Consider the following 14273-nt stretch of genomic DNA (forward strand, 5'->3'; position numbering starts at 1 on the left):
CCGGGGTGGGCTGAACCTGCACATCCCAAGCATCACTTCATACGCGCTGTTGATTAACAGATACGTCGCCGAGCAGGGGTACCTGCGTATTGGTTCGCAGCACATCGCGGTTGCGGGAAACCCGCCCAATATCGCAGCAGTACCATCGACGTACCCTTGCCTGCGGACTGTTATTCAACAGCTCGCCTATGCCGACGCTGACACCAGAAGGAAGATGTCTACCCGATCACTCCGTCGGATGATGATAAGTAGACTACCTGACCCCAAAGTAGTCCAAAGGGCGCCAGCAATCCGCTGGAAGCCTGTCTGGGCCAACATCGGCAGCAGGAGACTGTCTGCCCTTCAGCGTACAACACTTTTCATGCTGGCACATGGGAAAGTTGAACATGGAGAGCTTTCCTTGAAAATGGGGAAAACCACACACCCCAACTGTTCGTATTGTGCGTCTGTAGACACCCTGGAGCACAAATTTGCTTTGTGTCCACGAGTCGCTCCGGCCTGGGACCTGCTGCAGCAGCGACTGAGAGGAGAAGCAACAGGGTGTCCGTCCTCCTTCGTTAACCTTCGTTTCCCACGACTAAGTGGACTTAGCCCGACAAAACGAATATCTGTATTACGTTTGTTCTCTAACTATGTAATCCACATCATTGGAAACAATGATGCTGTGATTGACATAAACGTCCTCGACTGTTCCATGTAAAAACTTTTAAAAATAGAAATGTAAGCTTACTTATATACACGTACAATAAACGATATTTTATAAAAAAAAAATCATAATGTTCAGTAAATAATATGCACAATATTTAATTGTGACGTAAATTATTATACTGATTACATTTTTTTAACAGGAATTAAGTCAAATATTTTTATAAATCAATCAACCAAATAATACCGTCTTTTGATCACATTAACTCTCTGCGGAGAGTGGCCCAGTCGCACTAGGTGAGGTTGTCCAAAAATATATTTTTTGCCCTGTTGATAACGAAAATAATTTAAAAAACTAACTCCATGGCAATTTTTGTCGTTTTGCGGACAAACCTTTTGCCCAAAAATACACAAGAGAAAATGAGTTGATGAATAAAAAACACACAAAATGCAAAATGACTATACATATGGAGGAAATAATCGTGAAAAAATAAAAAAAAATGGTGTACGGGTGTAAAACCAGAAGTATTTTATAATTTGTATTCAATTTGATAAAGTAGGACAATTTGAATCGCCATTAACATGTTGTAATTTAGTCGATTATTTTCCTGAAAGTTTTTTTTTAAATAACTCTAGCAACGCATAGAAGTTTTTAAAATGATGATTTGATCTTAATTTGGGGAATTTTCTCTCTATAACGTGTGTTTTTCACTGAATGTGCTAATTTCGTTGAAAGTTTTCCTCGAAATATGCCGATAAAAAAGTTTTCATAGTTTGCTTTTAATTTTAAATGATTTTGTCTTTTGACCCTGTATGTTTTCCCTTCAATTGCATACCGTTTTTTTGTAAAGCAAGTAATGAATGAATAATTTCAAGCAATAAAATTGATTTTTCTAATTCGATAAAATCATTCGACGTCAAAGAATGGTTTCGATTGTATTCCCACTCTTTGTACCGACCGCTTGTTGACGTACAAAGGTAGATCCAGTATAGCGAGAAGTTGAACAAAGTAAAACCTGAAAGCTCAACTTCTTACCAAGACAGCCAATCTAGGGTCCCCACTATTACCTCACTTTACATGTCGCGGTAGGATGCTGCGAAGTAGCAGGGATAAGTTTTCATAATTGAATTCTATCCCTACTCTCCATTTCGATGCCAACGGTTGGTTAGCACACGGTAGAGGTTTGGTGTTGGGATTATCCATTCCCTCGAGCGGCAGTTCCTTTAGCAAGAGCCGTGTTAAGCGCTTTACCGGTGGTGTGTGTGTCTGTGTGTGTGATGGTGTGATTCCCTTTTTTTTCGTCATCGAATATCTTTTGCAGCAATTCGGAAAACTTCTACAGTCCCTTTCTCTTAAAAGACAAAGACTACTGCTAGCAACGTTGTGCCTTGCACGAGACCCCGTGATGGTGTAGTTGCTTTAGGAAGTTAAGTGGAAAATTACCACTGCATTTTACTAATACACCATTATTTCGCCGCCATGTTTTTCTTTCTCATTAGTTAAGGAAGTTTTTTTCTTTGTTTATTTTTTGTGGCGCCCAGTTTGTTAGGTTTTCCGCTTTTTTTTTCTGTGTTTATCTTCGATAGTCGGCAGAGTCAAACTATTCACCCGGCTGAAGTGACGTGACTGGAATATCGACATTGCTTGCCATTCTCTGGATCCTTCGAGTGATTTTTTTTCCACGGTGTACAGCGAGATAGATTGGAGCCGAAGCAAGTGACGCCATTATGTCGATAAGTGAATGGGATGAAAATCTTTGCCTTTGTCTCTCGATGCCATTTTCTTGACGGGTTTCCCACCCTCGTCGTTTGTTTCCCCTCCCCCCCTCTGCCCGTTTGGGTAACGTTTTGGACAAACACTATATTCAACAAAATACGACCATGTTAGCGAAGTAGGTCCGATCCCGGTCCCGTGTGCGAGCTTAATTTGATTTTAATGATGACACCACCTACGGTCCGGTAGGCAGGATCTGCCATCGGTGGAGGTAAAGATGAGACGGTTTGCCCCAAAACTTTCGTCCGGTGACTCAACTTCACCGAGAAGTTTCTGCCCAGCCCAAACCGAAGAACTTGTGCTGTGGCGCCATTGACTCGGAGAGCCTTCGAGGCCATGCAGTGGCAGTTCGGCCAAGGAATATGTGCCCGTGGTTACACTAATTCGTCCAAGTTTATGGCGGTCCGTGTAGTGTGCGATGCCTGTAATTTACTTCGGGCTAAAGTTTGTAAGTTTCCCATTTCCATTCCACCCGAAAGCTCGCTCGAGTTTGAGATGTTTTACTACGATACCTCCAATGCCTCCGGGCGTGGGAAGGTAGAATCTCAAGATAGGATTTAGCCTACCGATAAGACACCTATGTTACTGGTTGGAAAAATCTACCTTTTAGACCTTTGGGCGAAGGTCGAAGCCGAACGCGGTGGAATGTTAAGCCATTAAGTTATGGTTTCTCACGTGCATGAAGCACATTTATTATGGTGGCCGGTCGTATGCTAGGTGTGCTAACCGGCCCTTATCCGAGCATCGAAAGTGTTTGGTTTATCAACGACTTTTGCAGTACAGTAAATTCCGATGCACAAGCGATAATCGTTTGGTTGCGCTTGTCCGAGGCTCGAATGTCGAAGTAATATGCTCCCGGTGGCGCGTACGGCGGCAATACCTTCTGGTCGACACGTAGTGCAGTGACATTGATTAGGCCTTGCACAGGACATGGTTTGACGATCTCGGGAAAGTTGTCCTTCGCCAAATTGAGCGCAATCTGAGCTACCGGATTGAAGGACACGTCGGAGCTTTTCACCAAGTCGCAGTACTCAAACTCGGTCCCGTAAAGCAGGTTACGCGTGTGGAAGTACTGGGTGTAGAGTTGGTACGCAATGGTAAGCTTCGATATCGGCTCGCGAATGTTCAACAGGACGTCTACGATCTGTGGCTCGTCGCGATGCGTCCAAACACGACAGAGAAGCAATTTGCTCACTTTGGGCGATGGATCGGTGCAGGACAGTCTTTTGATAGTTAAGGGCTGTAAATGGTGAAGCTCGTATGAAATGAATTGATCATTTACTGAAATTGATTTTTCTTACTCGCTTTGAGCAATAGATGTTTCGAAATATGACCAAGATCACGAACACTATTCTTAGATTCATGATCAGTTTTGGCACATGCTGTTCGCGCAAAACAAAATACAATCAACACTCGAATAATAATAATCTATTCAAATAATGCGTGTTATTTTTCATGTCCACAGCGTGTGTTAATCGTATGTCGTTACATTTGGTAGTAGTTTAAGAGATACGATCAGTTCCTTCCTCAACCAAGCAATCAAATGTTAGCAAACCACTCGCCACCAATTGGCAAATCGGTGGAGATAAAATAAAATTAGGCAATTACCGCAGTAATGACTATATCGATAATTGCGAGTGCCAATTTAGTTTTGATAACGATATTATCTTGTTGCTTTTTTTACAAATTGCAATCAGACTCTAAATAAACAACTGTCACAAAAGTTGAATGCTGAGACATTACACAAAGGTGTACGCCGGAACATACTTATTTCTCAATATGGTTAAAATGATCTGAGTTTTGCAATAAAAAAATTAATTTCGATAGATTGTCTAAGCCTGTAAATTTAAAAGACTAGTTACATTCTCTAGAAGTTTGTCGGTCAAATGAACAGGGAAGGCACATATTGAAAAGTAAGTCTTCGAGTTGTTGGTGGTAGTTTTAATTTCTTAGCCATTTTTGTTATGCAAATAATGCTTGCAAATGCCAATAACACACTAAATTCGTCTTGTAAAATGCTCGTGAACCCGGTCGTATTGATTTTCCAATTATAAAGCGTAATTCAACAATTTTGGAGAATATAATTAAGTATCATTGACGATTCCAACTTCATGTAAATTATGCACAAACAAAGAACAATGAGTCTGTAATAATGTTGACCCTTGTGCGGTGTCGGGGGTTACACGTATGGAGGCCCTAAGTGGGAAAATGAACGAGGCCCCTATAGATATACAGTGACCGGCAGGAAAAAGTGCCCACTTCGAATTTTGTTGATTTTCGCTCAATATTTTTTATACTATACAATACTGGTAATTTTTTTTCTTATTCCATTTGCATGTTGTTTTTTGCTACAATCAATAAGTTCTCGGTGGTCTCCTCAAAGTTTTAGTTTACCAATTTTTTCTAAAAATGTTTATTCAATAAATGAAAAATTTAGTAATTATACTTCCCCCATTATGCTTTAAGTACTCGTTTAAACATGTACCTCGGGTTAGAAAGAATAACGATTTTTATTTCGAAAGGTAAATATGCAACTTTTTTAATGATTTGCCTAAAGTATGAGAACATTTAACAGGATATGTCAAAAACGTATCATTGCTCAGTGTCAGATAAATACATTTGTTTATGATTTTCACTGCATTCTTTCGGTCCTATGCTAGATCCTATGTCAAAAGTTTCTTTTTTTTTTTGCTGCAAATACATGCTTGTTTCCAACTGATTTCCTTTCGTTAAACATTTGACTAAAAAGAGAGCATACTTTTGTTGAATATCGATGGAGCACCGACGGAGAACTCTGCGATATAGTGAAGCACTGTTTCGTTACGCTTGGTGTAGAAACGCTGCGAGGCAATGTACAAGCCGGGGGTGACGAACGGCGGTATTAGGTTTCTGTCCACTGATAGATTGCTAACGTTAAAAACACCCATTACCGGGCATTCTTTCAGTATCTGCGGGAAATTATGTTTGGCATAGTTGTACAGGACAACGGCCAACGGATTGTGGTTGGAGTTCTTGTCGATCATGAATTTGCAATACTCTATTGTGGTACCGTATACGAATGTTTGACTTTGCTTGTGCTTCGCGTAGAGTTCGGTGCTGATGAACACTTTCGATAGCAAATGCGTAACGTTCACGACGACGTGCACCATCTGGGGAACGTCCCGATGGCTTTCCACGTAGCAGCTAAAAACGTTGGTGTATCTGTAAGGCTGTTCCGCGCATTCGAACCGCTTCATCCAGAACGGCTGCAAAAGAGAACGAACAGAGGTTGTTTACTTTAAACCTAACATGCTTTGTTAAGAGCATACTTTCGGGGCTCTAATAAGACCGCCTATGGCGCTTATGGTGGCTAGAATGCACAAAAATGCGGTGCAGTGGCGAATCATGTGGTCTGCGTGTCACACTTGGAAAATAACTGAATATAATTTTGATTGAAAGAACTTTGTAGTTTGGTATGCTCGCCCGACCGTGCAAAGCGGTAATGATGGTGGTGCTTAAAATTACAAACGATCTGTTCCGCCACTTTCGATAGCGAAGGATCTTTGGAACTAGGTGCAGCGGGAGCATTATATTTATGGTTGTATCAATTTGAATTTTTTTTTCAACTCTGGAGAGTATAAAAATGTGTTTCATGTAATTGGGATTTGAAAGATTTAATTGGTAGTAGAATCAATGTTCCTTCATTATTTTTGATTCGAAAAAGAGAACGTCTTAATTGAATTGGTTACCCCGTGGCACTCTGTCACCCACTAGGAGCATAGCCAAATGCAATTAATAACCCGTTCCCAGTCCTGTCATTTTTTCCGCAATAATGGTTGAGAAATAATTTTTGTATAGTTTACAGTGTCAAACATAAGAACAAAACATTATTTTCCCAAAAAATAAAGAAAAATATTAAATGATAGTTTTTACCCTTCTAATTATACCAATACGTTTCGTAAGCATAAGCACTTTATGGTTGTTTTTATGGTTGTTGTTTTAGAACTTTCATCAGCGAAGATTCGGATTTTTGAATAAAGAATTTATGAATTCTATACCACTCTCGCTATCCTTTGATTACCATTCTTTTCTACATTCTAGCACGACAGTAAAAAAACACGGGCCAAATTTTTCATGAAATAATGAATATTAATTAACTATTGGGATTTTCTCATGTGAATATACAACTATGTTTAAAAGTGTTTTTTTTTTTGGAGTAACCGTGAAATTTGTTGCTAGTTTGGGCAAAATCGCCTCGAGTTGCTAGTTTGGGCAAGCGAAAACGGCCTCGCGTGCAAAGCGTTAACGAGTACGTGGAATAAAAAATCTGACTTGATTGTAGAATTCTAAAACGAAATTATTTATTTCAGGATTTTCGGTGTTTGACAATGACTTTCACCTTTAAAGGGGTAGGTGCTAAAAGTGCGTTTTTTTTTTGTATTGTGCTATTTTAAAAGCAAGTCCGTTCCAAATTGAATTTTCTGCCAGAATATTTAATTCATTTACCCGAATAGTGTTAGTGTTTTGTTTAAAATCGATCCCTGCGAGATGACACAATCCACTCGAATGCCAAGCATGGTCTGATTGCGCTTGTTGTACATGCGGATGTTGATATGGAATCTACCAAATGGCATGACGGCCGGTACCAGGTTCATATCGGCCGGCAGTTTTGTGATGTTTACCACTCCGCACACGGGACAGTCGAGCAGTGCTTGGGGGAAGTTTTTGTCCGCCAGCTCGTAGGCTAAACGTGCGACGGGATTCGTGCGCGACCCTGTGTTGACCATAAAATCACAGTAATCGATGGTGGTTCCAAAAAGGTACGATCTGGTATGTTGGTACTGCGAGTAGACGACTAAGTCAATGAGCACGTGTGGAATGCTAGTCTCTACCTCAACCAGCACGGTCAACAGCGATGGTCCTTTGCGGGATGTCTGCATGTAGCATTCCTTTAGCTTTGTCACGACGTATGGATGATCATAGCATTCAAATGATTTCATCCATAGCTCCTGCGGTTAGAATAGAGAGAAAAAATAAACATTCGCTGAAAAACTGATTCAAAATATATGTAAAGTTCTTACAGTTTTTCCTTCGACTGCGAGTTCCGGTAACGTTACTAAAAGCACATAGAAAAGGTACGTTCTAGTTCTGTGAAGTGCCATAGCGTAATGGATTTTTCAGCCATGACCGCAATGTGCTTAATGATTAGGGATAGGTTCTTTTGAAACCAAATGTAGTAATTACAAAGTGATTGTTAGATAGGAAAACTACATGATAATCTCATCACAATTACATTATCAGATGCTATGTAATAAGCCCAGTTAAGAATATTTTAGGTTGAGCACGTCATTCAAAAGACCAACATTCGAGCGTGCGTACATTCGACTAGCAATCGTAATATGTTCCATCATCTGCAACAGTCCTCCAATGGAAATGGAGTGAGGAACATTTGATTTTGGGTCCAATTCCTCTAGGGATCATGTTATTTATCTTCTGCCCCCCCGAAATAGGTCTGCCTGACCGCAGTGTGTGAAGGACCTTCGGGCGAAGAAAATGGTATCAAATATTTAAGAATACCGCTTGATACGCATAAGCTTCACCCGTACGCAAACACCGCGTGTCTTGCGGCCTCGCCGCCCGGCATCATCGATGAGTGTGATACATTTCATCGGATGGTAGGCTTTTCCCCGCAGCGACCTTTTACCCGCGGCATTCTTTCGCCAAATTTCGTACGTGTTCAGAAATAAATTTTCTTGCGCTATCCCTTCTGGGTAAACAGTATAGCCCTCGTTTTACTTTCCCTTCTACGCTCTGAGGTGGTTTATTGCCCGGAAATGAAAGGAAAACTGACCACCATCATCCACCACCACCACCATCATCATCACGATTCGGTTTCGCTGTTTGTTCGCCCGCTCGATCGTGTCGGGTTTGTGTGAGGCCCCTGGCCGGGGCCGGCGATCTTTTGCGTTGAGCCCACATTTTGAGGGTTACTATTTGTTTTGGGCAACCAACTACATGAAAGCACCGGGCACCTCTCGAAAACCGCTCGAAGCGGGCGAAACTTTGGCGACCACTTCGGTCCGAGTATGTTGCGTACTAAATAGGCTTCCATGCATCAACCGAACCGTTGTTGTTTCTGTTTTTTGTTTGTATGTTTATTTTTTGTGTATTTCGCACTCCATGCAAAGTGTTTTGAGATAATACGGGTTGGTTTTTATTTCCATGAAAAAGTCGCTTTTGGTGTTTTTTTTTTCTCATGCTATAGGGTTTTGCTATTTTTTATAGTTGCCTTGTGTTGGGACAATTTTTTTTAAGCTGAACTATGTTTTTCCCCCTGAGTGTCTTCTCAAGCGAGCGTCTGGCTTTTTTTTCTCAGCGGAAGTCAGATGTAAAATAGATGAGTCGAATCACAACGTGAAAAATTTGTATTTGTACAGTCAAAAGCTGTGCCATTTATTTAAACAGGCTTATTACGGAATTGTTTCGGATATTAATGTTGATGAAAGGAAAAAGTTTCAAGTTACAATTCAGAATATTATGCGATAATACATAAAGCTTTTCAATAATTTAAAATATTTAAGGTAGTGTGAGGCAATATGCCCCCCGTTTAAGAAAAATAATCCAAATCTTCACAGATCGATTCCCAACCATCTTTGATTCTATAAAAAAAGCTAAAAATGATATTAAAACCTCCAAATTGTTATTAAAACGATAAATTTTAAGAGTATATTTTACCACACGTCATTCAAAGTAGTGCTGGCTCAAATAGTGGGGTAGAACGCACACCGCTTATAATTATTTAGTTTGAGCTTTTTAAGGGGACTTGATTTGTGTTTTAGTACCTACAATTGCAACACAAGATATTTGATACCAATAAATCTAGTCGAAACACACAATTTTGAGTTAATTTAGTTAAAACAATGTAGTTATAAATAAGTTTGCATATCTTGCCTGTTTTGATTGACATTTACAGCAGAGCATTCTGCCCTACATAAGCTGGCATATAGCCCCCTGTTGAGGATGTTTTAATTGTTTTTCCAACCAGAATGTAAAAATTAAGAATCTAATTATTTTCAGTATTCGTTAACCATACTTGAGAGATTTTGCATAGTTTCAGATCCGCGTTAAGCCGCGAAAATAACATTGGATGTCTAAGACACTCCAATGAACATATTCTTTTACTTCTTTTTTGTGTGTCGGTACATTTTAGTCCGCCGAGGCATTTTACTACAATTTCCCTTAATTCAAATCTTTGCAAACAATGTTTCAAGTGATTCCCTTTTTTCCCTTGCTTTCAGCGAACATGACTTTGCAGTGTGCAGAACGCCAGTTTCGGTGTGGCAATGGACAGTGCATTCACATAAGTTTCGTGTGCGATGGTGAAGACGATTGCAGCGATGGCAGCGATGAAGATGTGGATGTTTGTAAAGTTAAAGGTAAGTGTTAAATTTATCGAAAAAATATATATGTTTGAAAACAGTTTGCCCAAAAAGTTTGGTTATAAAGTGAGACTTCGGCAAAAGCTGCAGTGTAACAAATGGTTAGCAGCAGGAGTTCGTAGTGACTTCCATTTGAAAATTCTTACTACTAATCAATGCACTCTTATCACTTCTTTATGCTAAGAAAGTAATAATACGGGCGACCCAGGAGGGAGATATTCCATTGAAATAGTTTCATAAGTCGAGACAGAGGCAATGAACGGCGTGGTCTGCTAATCTTCTCAAAATTTACTTTTGAAGGGAACATTTTTAAGCACAGCTGCTAGTTTCAGATAACCAATTTGTGGTCCAGGACTTTGTCAGTCGTAACTTCGAAAGTCTTGCGCTAGCCAATCGGGCCGGCAGATTTTCCTTTGCTGTATTCAATAATAACTTTCCATTCGGCCGTGATCTCTGACCTGAGGTTGTGGCTCCCTTGAGCTGCTGTGCGGTGCGAAGGGACCTGGGTGGCGTGGAAAATTTCAAGAAGTTTCCCATTGTGGGTAGCAAGTTGTTTCCGATGGTTCGCTATAAAATCAAAGCAGTTTGCCCCATGCACAGAACCCGGTGTGATGCCGCTGGCCTTCGCTCGGGGGATATTTTGATTTTCTCGCCCAGAGAGAAACTTACCCCGGTTAATTATTGATCTGAATCGAAAGAGTTGGCGAAAGTTTTAGCCTAAGACACACGGTGCGGACGGGTTGTGTTTGTAAACGGTGCAACTTTTCGTCGTTTGCCAAATCCCGGCGAGCGGCTGATGGTTCGGTTTAGTGATCCGTTTGAAATGGACTACGTAAAGTATCGAGAGTCTATTAGTGGTGTTGACCGTTCGATCGGCGAGGTGGTTGCTTTGGATTAGTAAATTAGAAACTAATGTCTTTTGAAACATCTTTCCATAATGTAGTGCGGGTTAAGGTTCTCAATCTTGAACGAGCATATTTAAAAATACTATTTCAGTGTTTGTGATAACATTTTATTAAATGCATGTCATGATTTGTCATGATGCTCATCGCAAGTGATGAGTTTTTTTTGTCACATTTCTAAGCAGAAGTTATAAAACCAGACCAATCAATAAGTATTTTAGTAAGTAAAATGGACTGGAAGATGATTAGAGTGAACTCAAGGCAAGTACTGATAAGAAAAAATTTATGTAACCCATGTTTCGCTCATTTAGGGTTGCACATCTAATTGCCATCAACTGTTAGCAAAGTGAACCGACAACTGAGAAATAAAACACACGAGCTTCCGAAACATGCCTAATGGGACTCTATGCTCTTCACAACTAATACATTTGTTATTTTATTATAACGCGTGTGTAAAATTAGAATTGAAGTCAATATTGAACCAAATTTTAATAGTGATCAAATGTTATTTCCGTAGCGAATTTTGCTCACCAGTTAGTACATTTTGCTACAGATTTTTGAAGGAAGCCCACACTGTTAAACTCAAATAACTACTTCGCAGTGGCACTAGAAATGTTCTTCATCCCTTAACTTCTCTTCTATCAAAAATGGCGTCTTTTGTCGAACCACGGCAAGCAAAGCGCTTTAGGGTATCTTGAGTTAAAAAATACGAAAAAAAAAGAAGCAATTTATAACAACCCTCCATTGCGTCAAAGTTTCATTGGGGAACATTCCCCCCAGACTGCGACAGACAGTGTTTTGTGCAGCGCGACATGTGCGTGGCTTAGTGTTAGCGCGTTGCTGCAAAAAAGGGGGAGGTAAAAAAGTGTAACCAAATAAAACATTCATTTTTTGGCAAACACCGTACGAGCTCCGGCTGCGTCGCTGATGAAATGTAAATTTAACGAAGACTCTTTCGAAACGCAAACACAACAGTAAGGAGGGTAAATAAGTATTTATTTCGCTGTTTTCTTAGCGCGCGCCCGATGTCAGTAGATTCTGGATTGCTTGAGTGTGGATTGCTAGAATCTTTTGTGGTCGTGGTGTACGTTTGTTATGTGTACTAAACATGCAGGGCAGGATGTCATAAATTAAATTCACAAGTGAAATTTAATGTACACCTTAAAAGTATACTTTATTGAGTTTATCTAGATGAGCGTATCTGCCGCCAGAAGAGAGCAAATATTACCCATCCATTGTTTTTTTAAAGAAAATATAACATATCGTTGCCATATTTTGCGGTACCTTGATGGTACTACCTGCTGCGATAAATAATGATTTAAGCGGTGTGCAAATTAATGAATTGCCCATTTTGTAACCCAAATCGATATGGGATACCATCTTCAATCTTCACTAATCCACCTGCCGTCCCCTGTGGTGGGTCCCCTTTTCGCTAGCAAGTCCCAAGAAAAATAACGAATAAGTGGAGGCCTAATTGCATCAATTTGTTGTACGCCCTTTTCTTTTCGCTTACGGCGGTTGGAGCTGACAGGCGGGGCGAGGAGAAAAAAAAAACGAAAACCCTCCCGAAATCGAAGAGCGATTCGCAAACAAAAGCAGTAATCGTCCAATCTGCGACTGCGACTGAACCAACCTTCACGCACAAATGATGCCCATCATAGTGCAAACAGTCCCGCACGTAAAAGTAACAGAACACACTCACTTGTGTATGAATATCTTTTTTCTTCCCTGGCTTACTCTTACCTGCCCGGAAGCGGAACTAACGGGATCAAAAAAGTATTGCCATCGTGAGGAAGGAGCCTTTAAGCGTCCGTTCGTGTTCTTTTCGCCGTTTCGAACGTTTTGTTGCTTCTTCCGATGCTCGGCTGTGAATGATGAGTGTAATCATTTTTATTATAATTTTAGGCGTATTTTTATGTGAGTATTTTTTACGTGATTCTTTCACGACGAGGGGGGAGGATTCATTCCTTGGGAGATCGAGGTTTGCCATCGATTCGGAACGGATTTTTCCGGCCTAAGTGCAGGCCAAGTGGTGTTCCGGGGCCTGGAATTGGTGGTGGAGGTGGACCAAGTTTGCACTGGGAGGCACAGCCATAAGCTCTGCTGCGTGCGGTTGATTCGTCGATATTACGGCTCGAGCTAACGAGCAGGATAAACAGGCCGCTCCTTATTTATTCTGCCTTTCGTGTTCGTGTTTTTCGTCTTGCCAGCTGAGGGCTGGTGGTATGCGCTGAAACCGGCACAAAACTCTCCATGGACTTGTTTCGCTGTCATCGGGAAACCCCCTTCCGCCTCCGGTAATCGGTAGTTATATGGGATTTTCGGGGGGAACATTTTTGGTTGGGGTACAGTGTGCTTGAGAAAGTTTGCTCTTACGATTACTTTTCCATTGAACGTTCTTTATGAGTGATACGATCTAAAAAGAAAAAAAAACACGTACATACAAGGATACGGAAGAAACGTCGCGGAAAAGCATCGAAGCTTTAAGTGGCTTTGTTAGAAAGTAGTCGCATTTTACTCATCGTCCTTATACTGCCAGCCAAAAGGACGAAATTTTGTAGAAGAGCGACTCTGTAGGGAGTACTACCACCACTAGAAACCCAATCCCAGCTGGAACTCGATCCGGCCGATCCGGATCTGATATGGGATTGAATCTTAGGATACAATTCGAACCCTTTTTTTGTAGGTGACATCACATGATGGATCCAGATCCCAATGGATTTTAACATGACCGATTCGGATCCCAAACTATCTGAATCAGGACCCCAATTGATGTGAATCCGATTTTTCGTGCTGAAGCCCAATTTATGACCAGCAATTGAGTCCTTGAATCCTATCCGAATTAGTGAAGTTCAAAATGACTCAGTTCGAATGAGTCAGCAATGAGTGAATTGACTCAATTCGTTCATTTATTATTTGACTGAGTGGGATTTGGTTCACTGAGAATGATTTGACTCACCTTGAACGATTTGATTCAGTGAGAATGAATTGGCTCAGTGTGGATGATTTGGCTCAGATGGAACGAATTGGCTCAGTGACGATGATTTGGCACACTCTGCAGAAGTTGGTTCCCTCCCAGTGATTTGTATTACTATTTTAAAACATTCTGTCGGAGCCAAATCATTCAAGTCTCACTGAGCCAATTCATTCGCACTAAGTCAAATAATACTGGGTGAATCAAATTATTGACTTTATATTCCAACTGACCCACTATGAATTGACTCACTTTACTGTACCGTTATTCTCTTCACTGATCGAAATCCCATCTTCCAACACTAACCTCCTCTAGCACAAGCTCTAGTGAGCGGACTCTGACGAATTTTGTTCAACGTTTGGATACGATATTTAAAGGAGTTCCGTTTTTTCTGCATTTATCTCCTGTTATTTGGTTATCATCCACCGAAAGCTCACGTTCATCCTGATGAACGTCGTGTGTAAACACACGAATACATGCAACCCATAGGAGAACGTTTGAGAGCGTGTCACTGAGTATACCACAGACACGCCGCAGAAAATGTTAGAAATCGGAAAAGA

General features: G+C 40.7%; 1 protein-coding gene across 1 annotated transcript in view; it reads left to right on the forward strand.

The window, feature by feature from the left end:
- The window catches only part of LOC131286300 (low-density lipoprotein receptor), a 204544-nt gene that overhangs the window by 55819 nt on the left and 134452 nt on the right, over positions 1-14273 (forward strand). The window contains exon 2 of the mRNA XM_058315234.1: positions 9697-9834. Coding sequence (XP_058171217.1) covers positions 9697-9834 — 138 coding nt within the window. The remainder of the gene's footprint in view (positions 1-9696; positions 9835-14273) is intronic.

This window comes from Anopheles ziemanni, chromosome 3, assembly GCF_943734765.1.
Source record: "Anopheles ziemanni chromosome 3, idAnoZiCoDA_A2_x.2, whole genome shotgun sequence".
Classification (NCBI taxonomy): Eukaryota; Metazoa; Arthropoda; class Insecta; order Diptera; family Culicidae; genus Anopheles; species Anopheles ziemanni.